General features: G+C 42.0%; 1 protein-coding gene across 1 annotated transcript in view; it reads left to right on the forward strand.

The window, feature by feature from the left end:
* RIOK1 (RIO kinase 1) overlaps positions 1-20,342 on the forward strand; it is a 98,817-nt gene that overhangs the window by 41,436 nt on the left and 37,039 nt on the right. The window contains exon 14 of the mRNA XM_085895742.1: positions 7,704-7,769. Coding sequence (XP_085751868.1) covers positions 7,704-7,769 — 66 coding nt within the window. The remainder of the gene's footprint in view (positions 1-7,703; positions 7,770-20,342) is intronic.

Genomic DNA, 20,342 nt, shown 5'->3' on the forward strand with positions numbered 1-20,342 from the left:
TCCCCCCTCACTCCCCACCCCCCAAGACCTCTGGCAAAGATAAAAACACCCCTATACATTAATTGGGATTACGCTAATCATCAACATGACCATAGTTATTGCATACGGGTGTTTTATCTTTGCCTGTGGTCTTTGGAGCAGCGTTTCTCAACCTTTTTACCCTTGTGGAAACCTTGAAATAGTTTTCATGTCTCAGGGAACCCCTGCATAAAAATTATTATATACCATTTTAATATCTAGCTCTTTTATATTTTTATCGTAGTTCACGTGGTAAATATAATATTTTTTTTTCGGATACATGGTTGAAGGAAAAAATGACCCCATTTTTGTCAAATTTATTGGCAATGAAAAAAATAACATACTGCTCGTTTATGAGTCCTCACACCGAGGTTTTAATTCACAAAAAAAAAAACTTTTAAATAAAAAAAAAACACACCTCATGTAACTTGATCAACAAAACTTAAACAAATAAAGGTAAACAGAAGAACTAACCTTGAGAGAGAGAGACTTCACGCTAGGAAGCATAGAGAAGATAGATGGACACCGTGCTTGCGCCCCGTACTTGAGTCAGTCACTCAATGTTACACGAATCCGCCGCGTACAGGACGTCCACTAACCAGTGATGGTGGTTTCACACTGGTGCCATATAGACATCGTTAAATACATTCCCTATGGTTGTTATAATTGTAAATAATATAAGAGGTTGAAGCCTCTATTATAATAACCAAGGAGTTTCCAACAATATGCCGTACGTGTATAGTACAATTACGAATATTAAATCAAACAAAAACTATTCAAAAATACATTAGCCTATTTATTACTGTTTCTCGCGGAACCCCGGTTGAGAAACACTGCTTTGGAGGGTTGGGGTGGGGGGGGGGGAGGGTCGGGGTGGGGCTGGTTGGAAACTATCTTTGTAAATATGTATCGTGTGGAGCCGCTTCAGGTGGAAGAGGGTATTACAAGTCCCCACCCTTTACAGTACAATATTCCTGTCTCCACATTTCCAGTGCAGTGAGGTGTTTTGAATTACACGTTTGAATAAGGACAAGAACATAACCCCCCTAGCTACTCCCGTCAGGAGCGTGTGCTTCTATTGTAATAATATTGGGTCTTATGGTGCATCTGCATGCTGTAAGCAAACATTTGAACATGACAAACTCGGTACCTATTAATAATAGCAACTCTCTTGTGGACTGGCAGATGTGCTGGACATTTCACTTTCTCAACATATCTGGCAAAAACAAGGTATTGATACAAAAAAAAGAGTAAAATTCTGACAAACGGCATGACTTGCAGATAATGGCCATTGGAGATGGACTTGAAGGCCTAAGGTGTTATAATAAATCTTTTATGGTGCATGGATGGAAGATTTGTGCTAATGCTACCCCAATAAGGACAAAGCTTGTTGATTGTGAAACTTGTACAAGCATTGCATGTTCACTGGTGCCTTGTGGGTTATTTTGGGCCATTAAGTTCATCTCTTAATTGGCAACAAGCCTGCATGTTTAGCCCTAATTTGTAGATCTGAAGTTCTTTTAAAAATCCAATCAATTGCATGCAAATAATTATAGAAAAAACAAACCACCATGCCACATTTTCCAACAAACCTAAGAAAGTTGTTGATAATCCCAATGAAATTATGCTCTTGGGGCTTATGCAAAGTGGATGTCATTTAGCTTGAGAGGAGCAAAGAATCCATTCGCAAAGCCAAAAACAGGATTTGAAATGTTTTATTTGAAGGTAAACAGCATCAAAGCGGTGAGAAGCACGGGTCAGCATTTTGGCAGCTGAATTTAGCTTTGTGCCCTTTCCTCGTCTTGACTTTCTGAAAAGAAGCCGAGTGAGATTTAAATGGATTTTTTTGGTGAAGCTCTCCATTTTCAAAACAATTGTGGTTGTGGACGTTCAACAACATGGTCAAGAATTGTTGTGGATGCCGATCTGCCTGTGGGCAGGGCTGAGTGAAAATCTCAGATGGGCTATAATTAGCTGTTATACCTGTCATCAAATTCATTCCCAGCTATTTGTCATGATTTTTTTTCAAAATTGATGTTTTTAACAGAAATGAAAATTCTACTATTTCAGAAGTTTTTGTCTTGCCAAAATTGTCAATTATGCACACATGCATGCACACTCATTCTTTATAAAGTCCTTTAGCCACTTTGCAATCATTGGAAAATTATAGTGACAAAGGAAATTTTGGAACATGCTTATCAGCACATAGGAGGCAAGATGAACTCATCATTTGGTGAAGGCTAAGCGAAGCAAGATCGAGGCCATTTATTCCTGATACACGAAACACTCTGCAACCCATGTCTGCAAAAAAGATGTTTTGTAACACCGGGAACATTTTCCGTCCAATAATCATGCAACTTTAAAAAAAAATTCTCCATGGGTAGGTGGTCCATTGTTGAAAGTTGCGAGGAAAACAAATTTAAAACATGAAAAAGTGAGGACCTTGGCTGACATTCCACAACATGATCAAGAATTGTTGTGGATGCCTCATACTTGTAATAAATCTTACCACCAGGTGGCATATTTTCACATTCCATGTTCAACATCTCCTTACTTGATGTCAAAAACGGCATCCGATTGAGGAATAAGGTTGAAAATAGCAGATTACAAGTTGTCTTGAGTAATCAAAATTTCCTTCCCTCAGATTGCATCCTTCAATATGGGTGGTGATTAAATATCCCAATAATCATGAGCTTTGATTTGACCCCATAACCAGGAATCTTTTCTCTTGTGATCAGGTAATACATTTGGCATCACATTTGGATCAGGTAATAAATCACTGCACAGTAAAATGCCTGATCTGTTTCAAATGTTTCTCAAAGCAGGTACTTCACAGGTGCCAAGAGATTATCATTTTCAGGGAATGCAGAGACTCAGGTCGCTATTCAGTTGCCAAAATGGTACAGTTCTGCAAATTGTCTCAACTCTATGAAGTGTTTTTATTGGCACTCTTTAAATCAGACAGAACATTAATTTTCTGGTTTGTAAATGTTTAGTTTGCAAATTTGCAACAAGAAGGGGCACTCGGTGGAGCACATACCTCCGCCATGTAATGCCTGATCCAGAGAGCATGTCGGGCCCCAATACATTTTTGAAATATAACGCTATACAGTACTATATCGTTTTTTGGCCCTATCTCTCAATGGTGAAGAATCATTAAAAAATTAAATAATTCTCGTATCCAGATCCGGATTCGGATCTTCACCAAAATCGAATCAATTCGTCCTTGTGACACACCCAACCTTTCCACGTTTCATCCAGATCCGTCCACAACTTTTTGAGATATCGTGCTATATATTGGTTTAGCCCTATCTTTCAATGGTGAAGAATCACTTAAACAATTATCAGATCCAGATCCGGATCTTCGCCAAAATTGAATCAGTTCGTCCTTGTCACACACCGAATATGTCCACAAAATTTCGTCCGGATCCGTCCACAACTTTTTGACATATCCTGTACACAGACAAACAGACAGAAAACATAACCTCCTTCACCTTTGGTGGTGGGGGTGACAAGTATCCGATGAGGGATACGACATTGCTCAAATACTCTCTCAAGTTCGGTGAGCACATCAAATTCCAGCGTGAAACCTCGTCGAGCCAGGTAAATTACATGCGTATACGCGTACATTTCATGATAAGAAAACGAGTATCACTAACAATCTAGAAATATGCTGAAAATTATGGCACATGACAAATTTAACTCTGTCTATGTATTGTATAAATTTGTAAGTGCTTTTTTGAAATTTCAGAGAATTTTTTTTTCAAGAGTTTTGGACTTTCTTATTTACATAGGTAGAGAATTCCAAAGCTTTCTAGTGCCAAAATTGAATGGCAATTAACTTCTTGAAATGGTCTTTCACCCGTGGAAACAGTGCTGTATTACTGGAATGCCGAGTATTGTGAGAATGGTTTTGATCGAGAAGAACATTTTGATATCAATAAGTAGGGCATAAATTTTGTAGTATTTTGAAATTTTGGACTAAACAAAGTTGATGAACATGACAAATATTATCTAACAATCCAATTTAAGCGAACTGTAAATCACCAATGTGAGATACAGTACACCCTTAAATATCACGGGGGTTACATTCCTGGAAAATGCTGCGATATTCAAATCCACGAAAGTTAAAACCAATTTCCAATGGGAACAAGGTGTTTAGGTTCCTCAGCTTCAAGAACATACAGAGGAAGGTCAGCGGCAGTGAAAAATAAGCACATCACAATTGAAACTAGAAGGGCGCTCGGTAGAGCACATACCTCCGCCCTGTAATACCTGATCCACAAGAACGTATCTGGCCCAATAACATTTTTGAAATACCATGCGATATATCGTTTTTGAGTTCTATCTCCCAATGGTGAAGAATCACTTAAAATTTTAGTAGTCGGATTCGGATTCGGATCTTCACCAAAATTGAATCAATTTGTTGTGGTTACACACCAAATCTGCTCACAAAATTTAATCTGGATCTGTCCACAACCTTTTGAGATATCCTGTACACAGACAAACACACAAAAAGGGTTGAAAACATAACCTCCTTCACCTTCGGTGGCAGAGGTAATAAACATGTAAGATAAATATAAATCGGCTTTATGATGAAGTCTCCTGCTGCGTTGAAGCAGAGTAAACATTTGAAAGCGGTTACACTTCCCCCCCTCACCCCCACCATTCTGCCACTATTAATCTCATATCATTTTCCTTTGTAAACTGTCGATGTGTTTCTTTGATTCTGAATGTTATGCAGCTTTATTCTCCAGCTTCATAACCCAGCGAATAAATAAAATTGAATGAATCACTTTTGTCTATCGTTTTACATTTTGGTGCCAATTCCATTATTTACGGTGTTCAAGAAACGACAAAAGGCTTGTGGTGAGAGAAAACCATCACAGCTCAGCTCAAAAACCGCGATTGGTCGACATTAAGCCCACGATAACTCTGTACATCAAGAGGTTGCTGCGATAGGTCAAAACCCATGATATTGAAGTGTGTACTCCACTATTCTCACCTAGAAAATATCTGGCCATTTTATTTTGGCAGACCTGAATATGAGACTTGATGTGTTTAGACAAACAATTAAAACGAAAAGTTGGAGAATAATCAACATGTGGTTAAATAGGACAAAATCAAATTTTTTTTTTGTGGTTTTATCGAAATGAAAATGATCTCCATCCAGATATTTTAACCTTTTTAGACCCGATATTTTCATGAGGCCACCTTGGATGGTTTGAATATGGAAAGGATGGCCTTGAAGGTCTGCCATTTCATAAAGCTTCTTGCCAGAATGTCATGACTGCAGATTGTTCAGACTGTCAAAGGATAGGAATACCAGGACTCGGCCGTCAAAATACTGATCCTTTCTTCTTTCTGATTTGATGCAAATTTCCTTCAAAGTAAAAAAAATACAAAGAAGAAAGAAACAAATCACATGTTTGGCATTGGGAAGAGCATAATGTCTCTGGTGATCCTGTCAGAATACTTATTTTATATTTTACATTGACCGCAAAGTATTTTTATTCCTCGTTGGGCCTCATCCGAAACGGGGGGGGGGGGATGGGGGGCTTATGGATTTGGTCTCGATTTTGCGTGCATGCGTGCGCCTGCAACATTATCTCGGACATGTCTGGACCGATTTTATTTGTACTTGTACAATGACAACACATGATAGTATATATATATATATATATATATGCACATCATTTTATTTTGTGGTGAAATAAAAGATGGCCGCCTGCTGGCCATTTTAGTTGTAAAAAAAAAAAAATACCAGTATCAAACACGTCCTCAACCGTTTCTCGGGCATGCATTTATCGATCTTGTTTAAACCTGGCACACCGATAACGAAGGATTGCTTACATATTCACTTCATTTTTCTTTGAGATCATAACCGAGATGGCCGATTGGGGCCATTTTAGTTGTAAAAAAAGAAGCTAATGTTGAACACGTCCTCAACCATTTCTCGGACATGCGTTTACCGATGTTGTTCAAGCTTGGCACACAGATAAAGAATGATTGCTTACATATGCATGTCATTTATTTTTGAGATCGGATCCAAGATGGCCAACTTGTGGCCATTTTGCTACCTAAATGTGTCCCCAACCATTTCTCAGACATGTATGGTTCAATTTTGTTCAAACTTGACACAAACACAGTACATCGTGGCATACACGTGTGCCTCACTTTATTTTTCGATCTGATAAAAGATGGCCAACTGAGACTGGCGGCCATTTTAGTTGTCCATAAATATCGACCAGCTATTTTACTCCTACAGCAAAATTAGTTAACACAACGGGGGTCTATTATATTGTGTCTTTTTTTTAGGTCATCTCGTTAGAGATGACCTAATAAAACCAGTCTCGATGTCCGTCAGTACGTACGGACACACGTCCCCATTTTTTTCTTCCGATTTTCTTGATATTTGCTATGTGGGTAAATGTCAATGAGTGATGCACGACGGTATGACCTTTGACCCGATTGAAGGTCAAGGTCACTCCAAAGTTGCGAAATCGTCCATTTTCAAAATCTATCTCCTCCGCCGTTTATGATCCGATCTTCGAAATTCCTTTGGATTCTGATAGTATGGAACAATATCTAAATGTGGTCAAGCCGGTTTTTTGAAATTTGTCCTGGTTATCGAGTCGCGTGTCTTCAAAGTTGGAAAAATCGTCGATGTGATACGGTAAAAAAAAAAAAATTCGCCCGATCTTGATGAAACTTGGTATGTAGGTAGGGGTTGATGAGTGATGCACGACGGTATGACTTTTTACACAATTGAAGGTCAAGGTTAAGGCCACTCCAAAGTTGCGAAATCGTCCATTTTCAAAATCTATGTCCTCCGCCGTTTGTGATCCGATATTGGAAATTTCTTCGGATTCTGATAATATGGAACAATATCTAAATTTTGTTGGGCCGTTTTTTTTAATTTGTCCTGGTTATCGAGTCACGTGTCTTCAAAGTTGGAAAAATCATCGACGTGATACGGTCAAAATAATTTCACCCGATCTTGATGAAACTTGGTATGTAGGAAGGGGTTGATGAGTGATGCACGACGCTATGACTTTAGACCTCATTGAAGGTCAAGGTCACCGATGCTGTAAACTTGTGAAATCATCCATTGTCAAAATATCATCCACCATTTATGACTCAAAAATGCGGTTTGATTTCTGAGGTCCGGTTTCTATCCTTTTGAAGACACATTGATCATAAATGTTCCAAATAAACCATTTTCAAAATCTATCTCCGGATAACTCAGAAATGTAGTTTGATTTCTGAGGTTTTCTATCCTTTTTACTCCCGGCCTTTCGTTCTTTACGTTCAACCAAAAGACAAGATGACATCGAAGTCATTCTAAGCCGATCAGAGATCCACATCTACAGAGCTTCAGAGATGACCGTCACCCCCAACCGGGGGTAATTTTTACTTGTTTATTCTGATTATCAACAACTCTGTTAAACACCACACTTTTCCAACCTTTTGTTTCTTTTTTTCCATGCAAGCACATAAACCTGCATGGATTTGATTGGTTGTTTTAGATCGTCACGTATGAATTAACGTAATATTTTTCAGCAAAAATAAAGGGGAACAGTGTTGAAATATGGAATCTTTTTGCTTTTAATGTTGTCAACATTGGTGATAAAATATCTGAATCGTGAGCAGCTGAATTGATCGCTTAACACCGTTTATTACAGGCAATGGAGATTGCAGTGGGACGCACAGAAACGGAGCGAAGCAACCAAGATAAAGTGGACGAAGAGGTAAACAAGCATTTTATGTTTTTAACGTTGATCAGGCATATCTGAGCTTGTCCATAAATCGTCTGCAGAGCAAAGATATTACTTGAAATGATAGACTTTATTGTTTATATGTATATGTGGGAAAACTACATTCCCAGACTGGGAATCGAACCCAGGTCCTCTGGGAAACCATAACAGTGCTCTGCATTTGGGCTATCTGGGCAACCCATGGGCTGCACACACAATTCTCACATATACATTATTCAGATGCCACACTCTTTCCCCCACCACGTCTGGGACACTGAATGCCAACCATAGGAGCAGTGAGGGCCTGTCTACGACAGGGTCTCCCCCACCCCTCCCCCCCCGATGGGGTGACAATTCCATGCCTGCTATTATTCATCACATGGGGTGGAGTAATATGAATTAACAGGCAAACAACAAAATGAGAATTTTCATATTTTTGATAATTGTTTATGTATTTTTATTTTTTATGCCTCCGCACCAAGGGTGCCGGAAGCATTATTAATATCATTTTGATGTTATGTGATACACGTAAGTGCTGTTTTGTTGATATGATTTTTGTATTTCGGATACTTCTGGTTATTAATATTTTTAGGTCATAAAATTATTTAGTATATTTAATTATGGAGATGTAAAAATAATGAAATGGAAAATCATTTTCTCATCAAAGTGACATAGTTTGGGATGCAGTGAGAATTTAATTGGCAATGGTCTATGTAAACCAGCAGAGTCATCCTGATTGAGAAGCCCTTGGACATGAGTAAGTTGGCACCAAGTCAAATGATCATTGGAGATCTTACCTGAAGGACAAAGGGCATGTATGGGCATGTGCCCAGAGAAGGCTGGGAATTCTGGCCATGTGATTGGTGATTGGAAGGCAAAAGGCTATGCTTGGGATGAAGTCTAAAAGAGCTAATACTAAGAGGTTGAGTCTGTCATCACTGGGGCTCGGTCATGCTCTTCAGTTCAATGGCAGTTGTCACCCTCACCCTCACTCTCACACTCTTCTCTGGAGGTGTGAGGACAACAGCCAGAGAGGTCTCCCCCAAGTTCAGCATTGCTGTGTGGATGCAACAGGTGTTCTACTCATGGCATTTCTCAAGGCGCCGATCTTCGAAGCAGGCCCATTGCACTCCATTGTACTATAGGATTGAGGCGACATGCGGCCTTTGCTTGCGGCGCGCTACAGCTATACGCTTATGCAACCCTGGTGGTGTAGCTCCATGTTGTTCATATCTGGCGATTCTCCATGATGATGTGGGGCCTCAAATTTGTGAAAACTCAATGCTTAGTTGCTCCTGAAAAACTGAAGCCATTGTGACCTGTGACTTCGTACATTTTCCATGCTTTTGAATGACAGCAGTTAAGTCTTGTGTCTCCATGTTGCCGTGCCAATTCAGTCTAGGAATTCAACTCCATGTTGCATTATCTGCCTTACAAATGCCTCCATTTTGAACATTGACATGCCTCCTGTTTTGCATTCCACGAAGAGCCAGAAAACAACATTTATACAACCTCAAGAATTAACTTTCAAACTTGTCTCCCTCTTCTAAAACCTGCTGACACCTTGTCACGTCTTTCTCTGGTGTATGCTCCCCCTCTTACCCTTTCCCTCACTTCAAATGGCACCACAGGTTATTCTGCTCATGAAGAGGCTGAATGCCTCGATTCTGTTTACTTCCAAATCTTATGTCCCCAACCCCTCACTCTCTCTGTACCCACCCTTCTCAGTCATACCCAACTGCTTCTGGACTCTCTCTTTTCACCTGAGAAGGTGAAGTGAAGTTTCTGGCAACCCTCGACTGATTCCGCAACTGGACTGGACAGCATCAGCTCACGAGTCTTAAAAACCTGCTCTGCTGCTCTTGCAATTCCTCTCTGCCATTTTGACCCAGTCATTTATTCTAGGTCATCTTCCATCGGCTTGGAAATCCACCAACATTACTGAATTGCATAAAAAAGGTGTGAAAATGGATCTCCTTATCTACAGACCCATTAGCTTACTGCCAATCAGCAAGTTCATGGAATCCATCATCACAGTTGATGTGAAATCCTTTATTTTCTCCAATGACCTCATCTCAGATCAGCAATTGGGATTCAGACCAGGTCATGCAGCTCTACCTTGGACATGCTGCTTCTACTCTCTCAGCAATGGATGAGGGCCCTCAATATTGGATGTGAGGTCAGGGCAGTCTCTCTGGACATACGACAAGCTTCTGATCCAGTCTGGCAACCTGCTTTGCTCTGCAAAATGTCTGGTTATGGAATCCAAGGCTGACTCCCCTCTTGGATTCCTGACTTCCTCCACTTAGTCCATGAGGCCGACCACTTTGTCGGTACCAAATTAGTGCCCAGTTGTGTTTGGTATCATTGGAAAGCTTATGACCTCTATGTTGTGGAAATGCATGGTTGCAAGCAAAACAGAGTAGCTGAAGCGTTTAATTAGCCAAATTCAAAATGACCGACGCTGAATTCCTGTTGTTTTTCAATATTTGAGAAATTTTAATCCACATGGCAGAATATGCATATGGAGCTGCATATTTCATTACTATGATGTTATATAGGTCAGGTCAGGTATGGCGGCATGTGCCAGAACAGCGCGTCGCTGCGTCCACTTTCCGCCGGTACTCCAGGGGCCTCCGTCTGGCCATCCCCCAGGCAGATGCCAGGCCCATCCCCATCTCCTTGAGATGATGGTCAACCTGCTGCAACCACGAGGCACGTGGTCGGCCCACTGGCCTCCTCCACTCATGAGACTCCCTCGCTGAGAGAATCTGGTGAGCAGGATCAGCGTCAGGAAAACGAACCATATGTCCATACAGCCGCAACTGACGCTCACGGACGATGCAGGTAACAAATCTCATCCGAGTCTCTTTCAGCAACCGCTCGTTGGACACAAAATCCGACCAGCGATAGCCAAGGATTCTCCGAAGAGACCTGGTACCAAAGGAATTAAGTCTGCATCTCAGATCCTTGGTCAGAGTCCAAGTCTCACATCCATAGAGCAAGACTGGAAGTACCAAGGACCTGAAGACTCGGACTTTCGTCCTCCCGCACAGGTACCGGCAGCGCCACACCCCATGATCCAGTGAATCCATGACTCCCCAGGTCCCGACCCAGACATCTATTGACCTCTGACTCACAGCCATCAGAGACATGAATGTCACTGCCAAGGTAAGTGAATCTCTCCACGACCTCGACATCCTCACCACAAACAGACACAGACAGGACAGCAGCATCCAAGATGTCACCGAAAGCCTGGATCTTAGTTTTGACCCAAGAAACCCGTAATCCCAGCGGCTCCGACTCCTCATTCAGCACCTCGAGGGCCCCCAAAAGGATATCTAAAGTCTCCGCAAAGATGACTGCATCATCTGCAAAATCAAGGTCCGAGATCTTGACATTCCCAAACGATACACGGCAGCTTGATCTCTCCGACATCCTCCCTAAAATCCAGTCCATACAAGTGCTGAAAAGTGTGGGGGCCAGTACACACCCCTGACGAACTCCAGTAACAACTGGAAATAAGGCAGAGATGGTACCACCACACTTCACAGCACTCTCAGTACCAGAGTAGAGTTCAGACATCAGATCGATCAGTTTTGGTGGCACCCCACGAAGACCAAGAATCCTCCAGAGGACATCCCGATTCCCTGAATCGAACGCTTTACAGAGATCAACATAGGCTGCAAGCAGCCCCTGCCGAAACTCTCGTCTGCGTTCGGTGAGGACACGAAGAGCAAGGATACGGTCAATCGTTGACCTCTTTGGTGTAAAGCCTGACTGCTCTGGACGCTGGTGCTCAAGCAGATGGTGGCAAACCCTATCAAGAATTATCCGAGCAAAGACCTTGCCCGGCACTGAGAGCAGCGTCACCCCTCGGTAGTTGTTGCAGTCTTGGCGATCACCCTTCCCTTTCCAGAGAGGAACAACAAGGCCCCTCTTCCAATCGGTTGCGATGATGCCTGTGTTCCAGGCAGAGCACAAAACTGCATGCAGTGACATGAGTGCAGCATTTCCACCAGCCTTGAGAAGTTCAGCATGGATGCCACAGATCCCTGGAGCTTTGCCCCGTTTCAACTGGTTCACCGCAGCCCGTGTTTCCACAAGCGAAGGTGGACCACAGTTGAATCGAGGGTCAGCAACAGGGATTGTAACACCCTTGGCGTCCAACTCGACAGCTGGGGGATCAGCCTGGTACAACCGCTCAAAGTAACCGGCCCAGCGGGCCTTCCCTTCAGACTCCTCTGTCAAGAGCCTACCACTCTCTGCTCTAACTGCAGTGCTCTGATACACTACTTCTTATATGTTATCCGATGTTATATACACCACTTGAAATAGATAAAGTAAATTGAAACTCTTTCAAAATGTAAAATCCAACATTCCGCAAATACAAAAAGTGTCATTACTTTGGAAATATTCCACATAAAGCAGAGATGCCAACTTTTGGAAATCAGAATTAGGGAGGATTTTCAACCGACACCAAATAATGTGCGCGAAGCGCACATCTCGAGCGCGGAGCGCTCGACCCATGCGTCGGGGTCCAGGGCCCGCCTTAGGGCCCTGGAAGCTCTGGGGTTCTAGACGCTCTCTAGTGCCCTCTGAGCCCTATTTTGGAGCATTTAACATGTTAAGAATTCCCACTTTTTGAACAAAAAAAGGGGAAAATTGTGCACTTTTTAATGTTACATGTATGTTAATATTAGTAAGTTAGGGGACAATCAAAGATTAACAAAAAGCACAAAAGAAGCAATATTTTTCTTACCTTACTGGCTGGTACTACTGCTGCTTGCTTTTTCCATGGCAGCTTTGCTGAGTGACAGCTGTGTGGCTCTTTTAGCCCTTCTGATTATGTCTTTGCTGTATTCTCTCTGGTAGCAAGGGGTGTTATGAGCTAGTTTTTCAATTAAGAGAGCTTCCAGGGTTTTGACACTCAAATTGGGACGAAATTCAGTATGATTCTTCCGTACAAGACTGAGTGCCCGCTCACATGATGCGTTCGAATGAGGAATGACCAAGATTCCCTTCATCACTTTGCTCAAATTAGGATACTTCTTGGCACCAGTGCAGGGATCTGTGAGCTGTGAAATCCGATGCCACTGCTCATCCACTCTCACTGTCTCAGTAGCAATTGTAGCTATGGAGGCGTCTGCCTGGTAGTGAGCGAATTCACTCTCAAGACTGTCTATGTCACTATCACCGCCACTGAACAGACAGGGGAATTTCTTGATGAAAAACTCCACACAGTCAAACCCCACTTCTTGGTGTAGCTTAACATCCAGCACCTGAGCATGCTTGGCTAATTCATCATCTAGCGGCCAGGTTTTGAAGATGTAATTGCAGGCTTTCACATAATATGAGCGAACTGCACTGAAGAAACCTTGGATGTCTGACTCACTCAGAGTGAAGGTGGATTTCTTGAGACTCCTTTGTTCCCTTATATACAGTTTGGCATCGTTCCCAATCATGAGGTCCTCATCATTCTTCTGATGATTTCTGTCAGAGAAGGGTACATTTACCAGAGCAACCGATGACACCGATGGTTTCAAAAACCGTACGAAGATATCTTTCAGAAGACCATTCAATTCTCCATGCAGGAGATGAATACAGGGTTCGTCTCTTTGGAGCAGAAGATTCCCCTTCTCAAAAAGCTTGTTAGCATATCGAAGGAAGAAACAATAGAGTTTTGTTTGTGGAGACAAGAACATCCTGTTGACACGTTTTTCTCTAGATTCCTGCACAGTGTTTGAGGAAGATGCGCTTTTAGTTGTAGAACTCGTAGTACATTTAGCCGCAGGGCGATCACACTTGCGTTTACTGCCAGCAGAAGAGGTCAGACTCGTAGTACCAGATCCAATTTTACGTTTGAGGAGAGAGCTTGAGGTAGGTGCAGCCAAGGAAGAAGACCTCTGATTCGAAGGTTTTGCTGAGCTTCTATCAAGTGATTTGGCAAAAGCAGAACTTAACTTGGGTCCTTCTTTGCCTGTAGATGGGACTATCACAGTCTTTCTCGACTCTGAAGGAATCTGCTTTGTAGATGAACGTGATGAAGGGCCGGTGATGCTCCCTGCTCTCAGCATTGGTTTTGGTGCTGTCCCTGCTGTCTTCTTCGCAGCAGATACTGCAGTGGTAGTGGTGAATGCTGCTCCACGAGTGCTTGATCCTGCAGTGCCAGTACTGGCAGTAGATACAGTGCCGTCCTTCTTGCTCGTTGTTAGAGTCTTGGCTACAGTTGGTTGCATTTTTCTTCGTACTTCTTCTTTGAAGAAGAGGCGAAGTGGCTCCCACTGTTCAATCAGCCTGTCTAGGCACTGACCAAGGGACAGCCACCTTGTTGCGACATGCTTCAGAATCTTGTGTGTCGGGGCATCACAGAGTTCTTGCAGTGCTTTCACTCCTTTGACGCGTTTACTACTTTTGTCCAAGTAGTAGTAAATATCGATGAGAAAGTCATCTAATTCAATGGGTAAGGCCTGAGCCGTCTTCTTGGCCATATTGTGCATCATATGGCAAGGGCATCCCATGATGTAGCACTCTGGATTTTGTTTGTGGATATAAGCAGCGACTCCTTTGTGCTTGCCCACCATGACAGAGGCATTATCAGCACAAAAGGAAACACAATTTCCCCACGGAATTTTCCTGTCACTGAACTCATGATCAAGCAGTTTGAAAATGTTTTCTCCAGTGGAATCTTGTTTGCACGCAGGCAAACTTAGCAAACCTTGCTTCACAATCCCAGCACTGTTGTCATAGTACGAAATCAGGACAGGATATAGCTGGGCCTCACCACTGTCATTGCTACCGTCTGGAGCTAGGCTAAATGGAGCTAGTCTAGCAATATCGGCAATAGATGAAGCAGTAACATTTGACAACTCACCAATTACACTGGTCAACAACAAATTTGTTGTCTGCATTTTTTAAGCTGATTTAGGACGAATCTGATGCGCTGAATCCAAAACTCATATTAGTTTTGTTCAATCAGGTCAAGTTTTTGAGATATGGCCACATGTCGTTTTTTACATTTTTGTTCACATGTACGCATGTGTGGAGCATTTTAGAAGAAGTTGGTGGGGGTAAAATGTCATGTCAAATAATTGTTTTGATTGGAAATAATTATTTTAATGACAAGAAGTATTCAGGTACGATAGTTCTGGGTGATTATGTCGAAAAGGGATCAGTTTGAAGTCATAAAACCTCAAAATCTTCCAAAAATTGGTGAGGCAAAGCATAAAGTTCGTGGATCAAAACTAAAGTTAATGGGGCAGATTTTGTAATAATGTGATACAAAAAAGTTGTATTTCTTGAAATAACGAACTCTGAAGAATGTACAATACCTACATGCGCCAATTTATGACATGCGCTTCTGCTCAAGCGTGGAGTGCCACAGTACGAACCCAAAGATTGGAGACTGTTCATTGACAGCAGCAAGCGATCACTGAAATGTGTTCTGCTACACAACGGCAACCAGTTTGCCTCTGTACCCATCGCTCACTCGACTACACTGAAGGAGAAGTATGAAGCGGTGAAGTACGTGCTGGAGAAAATTGGTTATGATCAGCATAAGTGGTTTATTTGTGTTGACCTGAAGATGGTGAACTTTTTGTTGGGACAACAGTCTGGCTTCACCAAGTACCCATGTTTTCTGTGCATGTGGGATAGTAGGGACCGTGCTCAGCATTACACGAAGAAGGACTGGCCTGTGCGGGAGGAATTGGTGCCATGCAAAGAAAGGAACGTCATCAACGACCCTCTGGTGGACAGAGACAGAATACTCTTCCCACCGCTGCACATCAAGCTCGGCTTAATCAAGCAGTTCACCAAGGCTCTGGACAAAGATGGTGACTGCTTCACTTACTTGTGCCAGGCTTTTCCAGGATTGACCATGGAGAAGTTGAAAGTTGGCATCTTTGATGGTTCTCAGATCCGTCAGCTCATCAGAGATCCAGAGTTCAAAAACTCAATGAACGAAGTGGAACTGGAAGCGTGGAAGACATTTGTTTTGGTAGTGAAGAACTTTCTTGGCAACAATAAGGCCAGAAACTACGCAGAACTTGTCAACAACATGCTGACTGCTTTCAGAAACCTGGGCTGCAACATGAGCATCAAGATGCACTACCTATTTTCACATATGAACCGGTTTCCTGAGAACCTGGGTTCAATGAGTGACGAGCAGGGGGAGAGATTCCATCAGGACATGAAGGAGATGGAGACCAGGTATCAGGGTCGCTGGGACGCAGTCATGATGGCTGACTACTGTTGGAATCTGAAGAGAGACCTCCCTGCCGCTGAACATTCCAGGAGTTCGAAGAAACGGAAGTTCAAGCCCTGAAGTTTGAACAGTGGTGACGCAACATGCAATTTACTTGTACTTACCTTTATCAATGCCCACCATTCAGATGACAGTAATCGATGTTTCTATCATGTAATCAATAAATGTTGTTGGCAAAACATTTTTTTCTTTAAAACATGTTTAGGATGATATGTGTTGACAAAAATCAGCTGATAATGCCACAAAAATGTAATTGATTTTGTCACAAGATCTGATTTTTTCAAATCAACTTAGCACAAAAACCTGACCTGATGGAGAGAAACGGATGCCATTTCCTGATTCAGCAGTGCCAGAATACCCTAATTCACTTGTAGAAATCTAGACAACATTCAGAAAGTAAAAAATTGTTGACCAGTGTTCTTTTTTCTTCTTTGTTCTTGTTCTTTTTTTTTTTTTTTCTTTTTTTTTTTTTTTTTTTCTTTCTTTTTTTTCTTGTTTTTTTTTTTTTTTTTTTTTTTTTTTTGTTCTTGCACATCTTGCACATCTTGCAAGTTTTTGTTCTTGCACATCCATACTTTGAAGCAACTTTTGAATCTGGAAACATCTTTTGAAATAGAGGTCCAGCATGATCTGAGACTGATATGGGCAAGTTATGTTCCACAATAAATCCACTAAAGAGAAGTTCTGCTCGGGTAACATCCTCTTCCTCGCTTGTCCCTTGTTTGGTGAAATAATTCAGAAGTGTACCGGTACTCGTGCTCGAAGATCTCTCCTTTGCAATGTCTGTGTGCCGTTTGCTTCCAACGTGCTTCCGAATATCATCGTGACCTCTGTGCTTAACTGAAATATCAACGCTGCATACTGTACAATACGCATGATGAATTCCTCTTTCAGACTTTCGAATACACGGGTATTGGAGACTGTATTCGGTCTTGTACTTCTGAGACCATTTCTTGGTCTTCGTAAGCTTCTTTTCTGCCATTTCGTAATCAACATCGAGGGCTTGAAGCATCGGTAACTTCGAAGTCGATGTTCCACAGCTGCAGCGCGACTCGTAGAACTCTAGCGGCTGTTAAATTAAACACCGCACGGTGGTCCCGACCGCCGGGCTGGTACGGGGCCCAGCTGCATGCAGTGAGCGTATCGCATGCATATACACTGTGCATACATACCGCATGCACTGTATTGCACACATACCGCATGCACTAAATCTCAGTGCATGATCGCATAAGTGAGATCCAGACCCAATGTTTCGCTGCTCCTCATTTGAATTTGCAATTTTTTACGTACAATTTGGTAGCAGCGAACGTTATGGAGTTACCACATGCTATACGTAGCAGACGATGCTTTTCATTCAATTCTCATACTAGTACATTCTGATTGGTGAACAGTGCAAAAATATCAAAATTTCGGGAGGATAAGGATAGTGATCGTAAGGGCGGGAGTTTGGGTGAATTTTCGGAAGCCTCCCGATGAAATCGGGAGGGTTGGCATTGCTGATAAAGGAGTGATTTTGTTGTCTGCATATATGTTTTCATAAATATGAGGATTCCATTAAAACCATACTTGATGTCATCAAACCCTTCCTTGTCATGCAGCAAAACAAGTGGAATACATCAAAATGAAAAAGCGATATTAGTGTCTTGTGTTATGTTTAAGAATATTTAGTCTAGGTGTTAGTATTCAGTGGCTGATCCATCTATTGATGAAATTTGATACTCAATAGGCCTATACCAAGACTTGGCCATCACTTGTCTGGTAATCTATACAGGGAATTCCTTACAGTTTGGAGTATAAGTGATGATTCACTCCATCGTTTTGAGTTGTGGCCTTATCCCTGAACATTTAAAAAATATTGTACTGGTGGTAGATAGAAATAGATTATGTGTTTTTCTAACATATCGAATCATATTATAGCATATATTCAAAATCGTTCATTCCTTAGTCTGTCTGTAGGCTTGAAATGCAAAAATCTGTACTGTTGCAATGCACTTTTTTGCTTCATGTAGTAATTTGAGACTGCACTCATGCAATAAGTTGCGTTTGTTTTCATTATAACAAATGATTGTTGTTGCTTTATTTCAGGTATCCCAATCAAGCATAAAGAATAATAGCCATGCAATCCTCTAACAGTGGTGAAGGGCCCTCACAGACCGCTTTTCAAACAGATTCGCCCCCAAGCAAAAGATCTAAACCTTTTTGTGTTATCCATTATCCAGAGGAATATTCCCAAGCTCTGCTCACTTCACCAAAAGATGTTTCATCCATGCATGTGTACGTCAGCATGCCCCATTGCTGAAGAAAGCTCAAAATCTATCAGAAGGACAGGTGCCTGACATAGTTTACCATAGACAGTGTCGGTCACGCTTTACATTGAAACGCGACCTTCAGCTCTTAGAAAAACATCGAGAAAGGCGTGATGGTGAAACCACAATATTTGGTAGCAGTAAACATCTCCCCAGGTCAAATCCTTCAACAGCAAGGGATTACGAAACAAAATGCATATTCTGTGAAAGAGAAAAGTATAAAAAAAAACATCAAGAACAAGAGAATCAATTGTACAGTGCACAGAGCTGCGATGCGATAAGAGAATACAGGAGTGCGCAATGCAAAAGAGCGACCCGAAGATCTTAGCAGTTGCGTCAAGAGACTTAGTTGCCGCTGAGGCACATTACCAACACTCATGTTACCACATGTACACTAATAAAGGCGGTGAAACTGCAACAACTGTTGTGTCTCCTGATGCCGAAGAAGACTGCCTGTACAACGAGGTTGAAAGACATGCGAACGAATCGCTCTACACATTTATCCATGATGATTTATTCACGAATCCTCGTGTATTAAAGATGATTGATCTCACAGCAATCGTCGTTGAGGTAATGTCAAACACAGGGATCACCATGACCAAAGAATCCACCAAGAAGCATATTCGACGAAATATTGAAAAGGAATTTGCAGATACTTTACATTTCTGTAAAGATGATAAAAGGAAAACACTCATATTCCCTCACACTCTCACAATCTACGAACTTGTGAAAGAGAACCAGAAGCTCAAGGACAAGATAGAAACCCTTAAAGCAGTAACATCTGGTGATTCTTCTGTCGTTATCAAAGCTGGCCAAATAATTTGATCTTCCATAAAATAGATCCTCCAGGATCAAGTGTGGCCTTTCATGCCCGCTTTGGTGAACTGGAGTGGCTTCCGATTACCAGAACTTCTGCAAATCTTCATAACGTGTGTCCTTTCAGGTGAACCAAGCTAATACAGTGCATCGCAGAAAATTCAACTGTTAGTGGATTCATATGGCCAAGATCTGGTCTACAGTGTCACCTGTGGTCGTGTGAAACCACCGAAGCACATCTTGCTATCAAATGCAGTGAAAACATTGACAGGAAACTCGGAAATCATCCAGATAATGAACAAACTAGGGCATGGAGTTTCATATACTGTTCTCGAGGAAAACGACACTGCCTTGAGCCTTCAGAAAATAGCGTCATCCTCAGATGATTCTGTCCCACTTCCTGATTGTGTTGACCCCTACATATATTCCACTCTCGTTTGGGACAATATAGATTTCCTCAAGGAAACTGCAACAGGAGCAGGAACAAGCCACAGGGTCAATGGCATCATTGTCCAACAAAAGGTGTATGGTCCGAAGCTGGAATCGGCACGACCTGTAATAGAAAAGAAAAAGCAACGTTCCATCAAATATGAAGAACAACTTCCAATTTATAACACTGGGAAATGAGAAGGACCTGGAAGCAAAACAGTTGCTGAAGAATACCACGCTCTTCCTCAAAAATCCATCCACAGAAAGGACTTGATCTGGATTCTTCTCTGGCAAATGCACCCGGAAAACCAAATTATTCCAGGATGGACAGGAATCAACATCATTATGAGACAGGACCAGACAGTTCATCAGCACAACATGGGCTATCTTAACCCAATCAATTTTCCAGCAACCAGCATGGCAACAGCAGCTGAGATTTTGAACAGGTCAATGAAGGTAGAAGAAAGCCTACATCTTCAAGAGGTTGTACTGGTATTCGACCAGGCCCTTTATTCCAAAGTGGCAGAAGTTCTGTGGAAACACAGTTGTCAATATCCTGGAGTAATTCTTCGCCTCGGCTCTTTTCATATGGTCTGCAACTTTCTGGGAATACTTGGAAAACGTTTTGAGGATGCAGGTCTGTGTGACCTTTGCATTGAGGCAGGAATAGTGGCAGAGGGGTCTGTAACGAGTGTCATGGCAGGCAGACAGTACAACAGGTTTCTCCGAACGCACAAATACATATATGAG

The sequence above is a fragment of the Eptatretus burgeri genome, chromosome 9, assembly GCF_056783735.1.
Source record: "Eptatretus burgeri isolate ZD-2024b chromosome 9, Ebu_testis_v1, whole genome shotgun sequence".
NCBI lineage: Eukaryota > Metazoa > Chordata > Myxini > Myxiniformes > Myxinidae > Eptatretus > Eptatretus burgeri.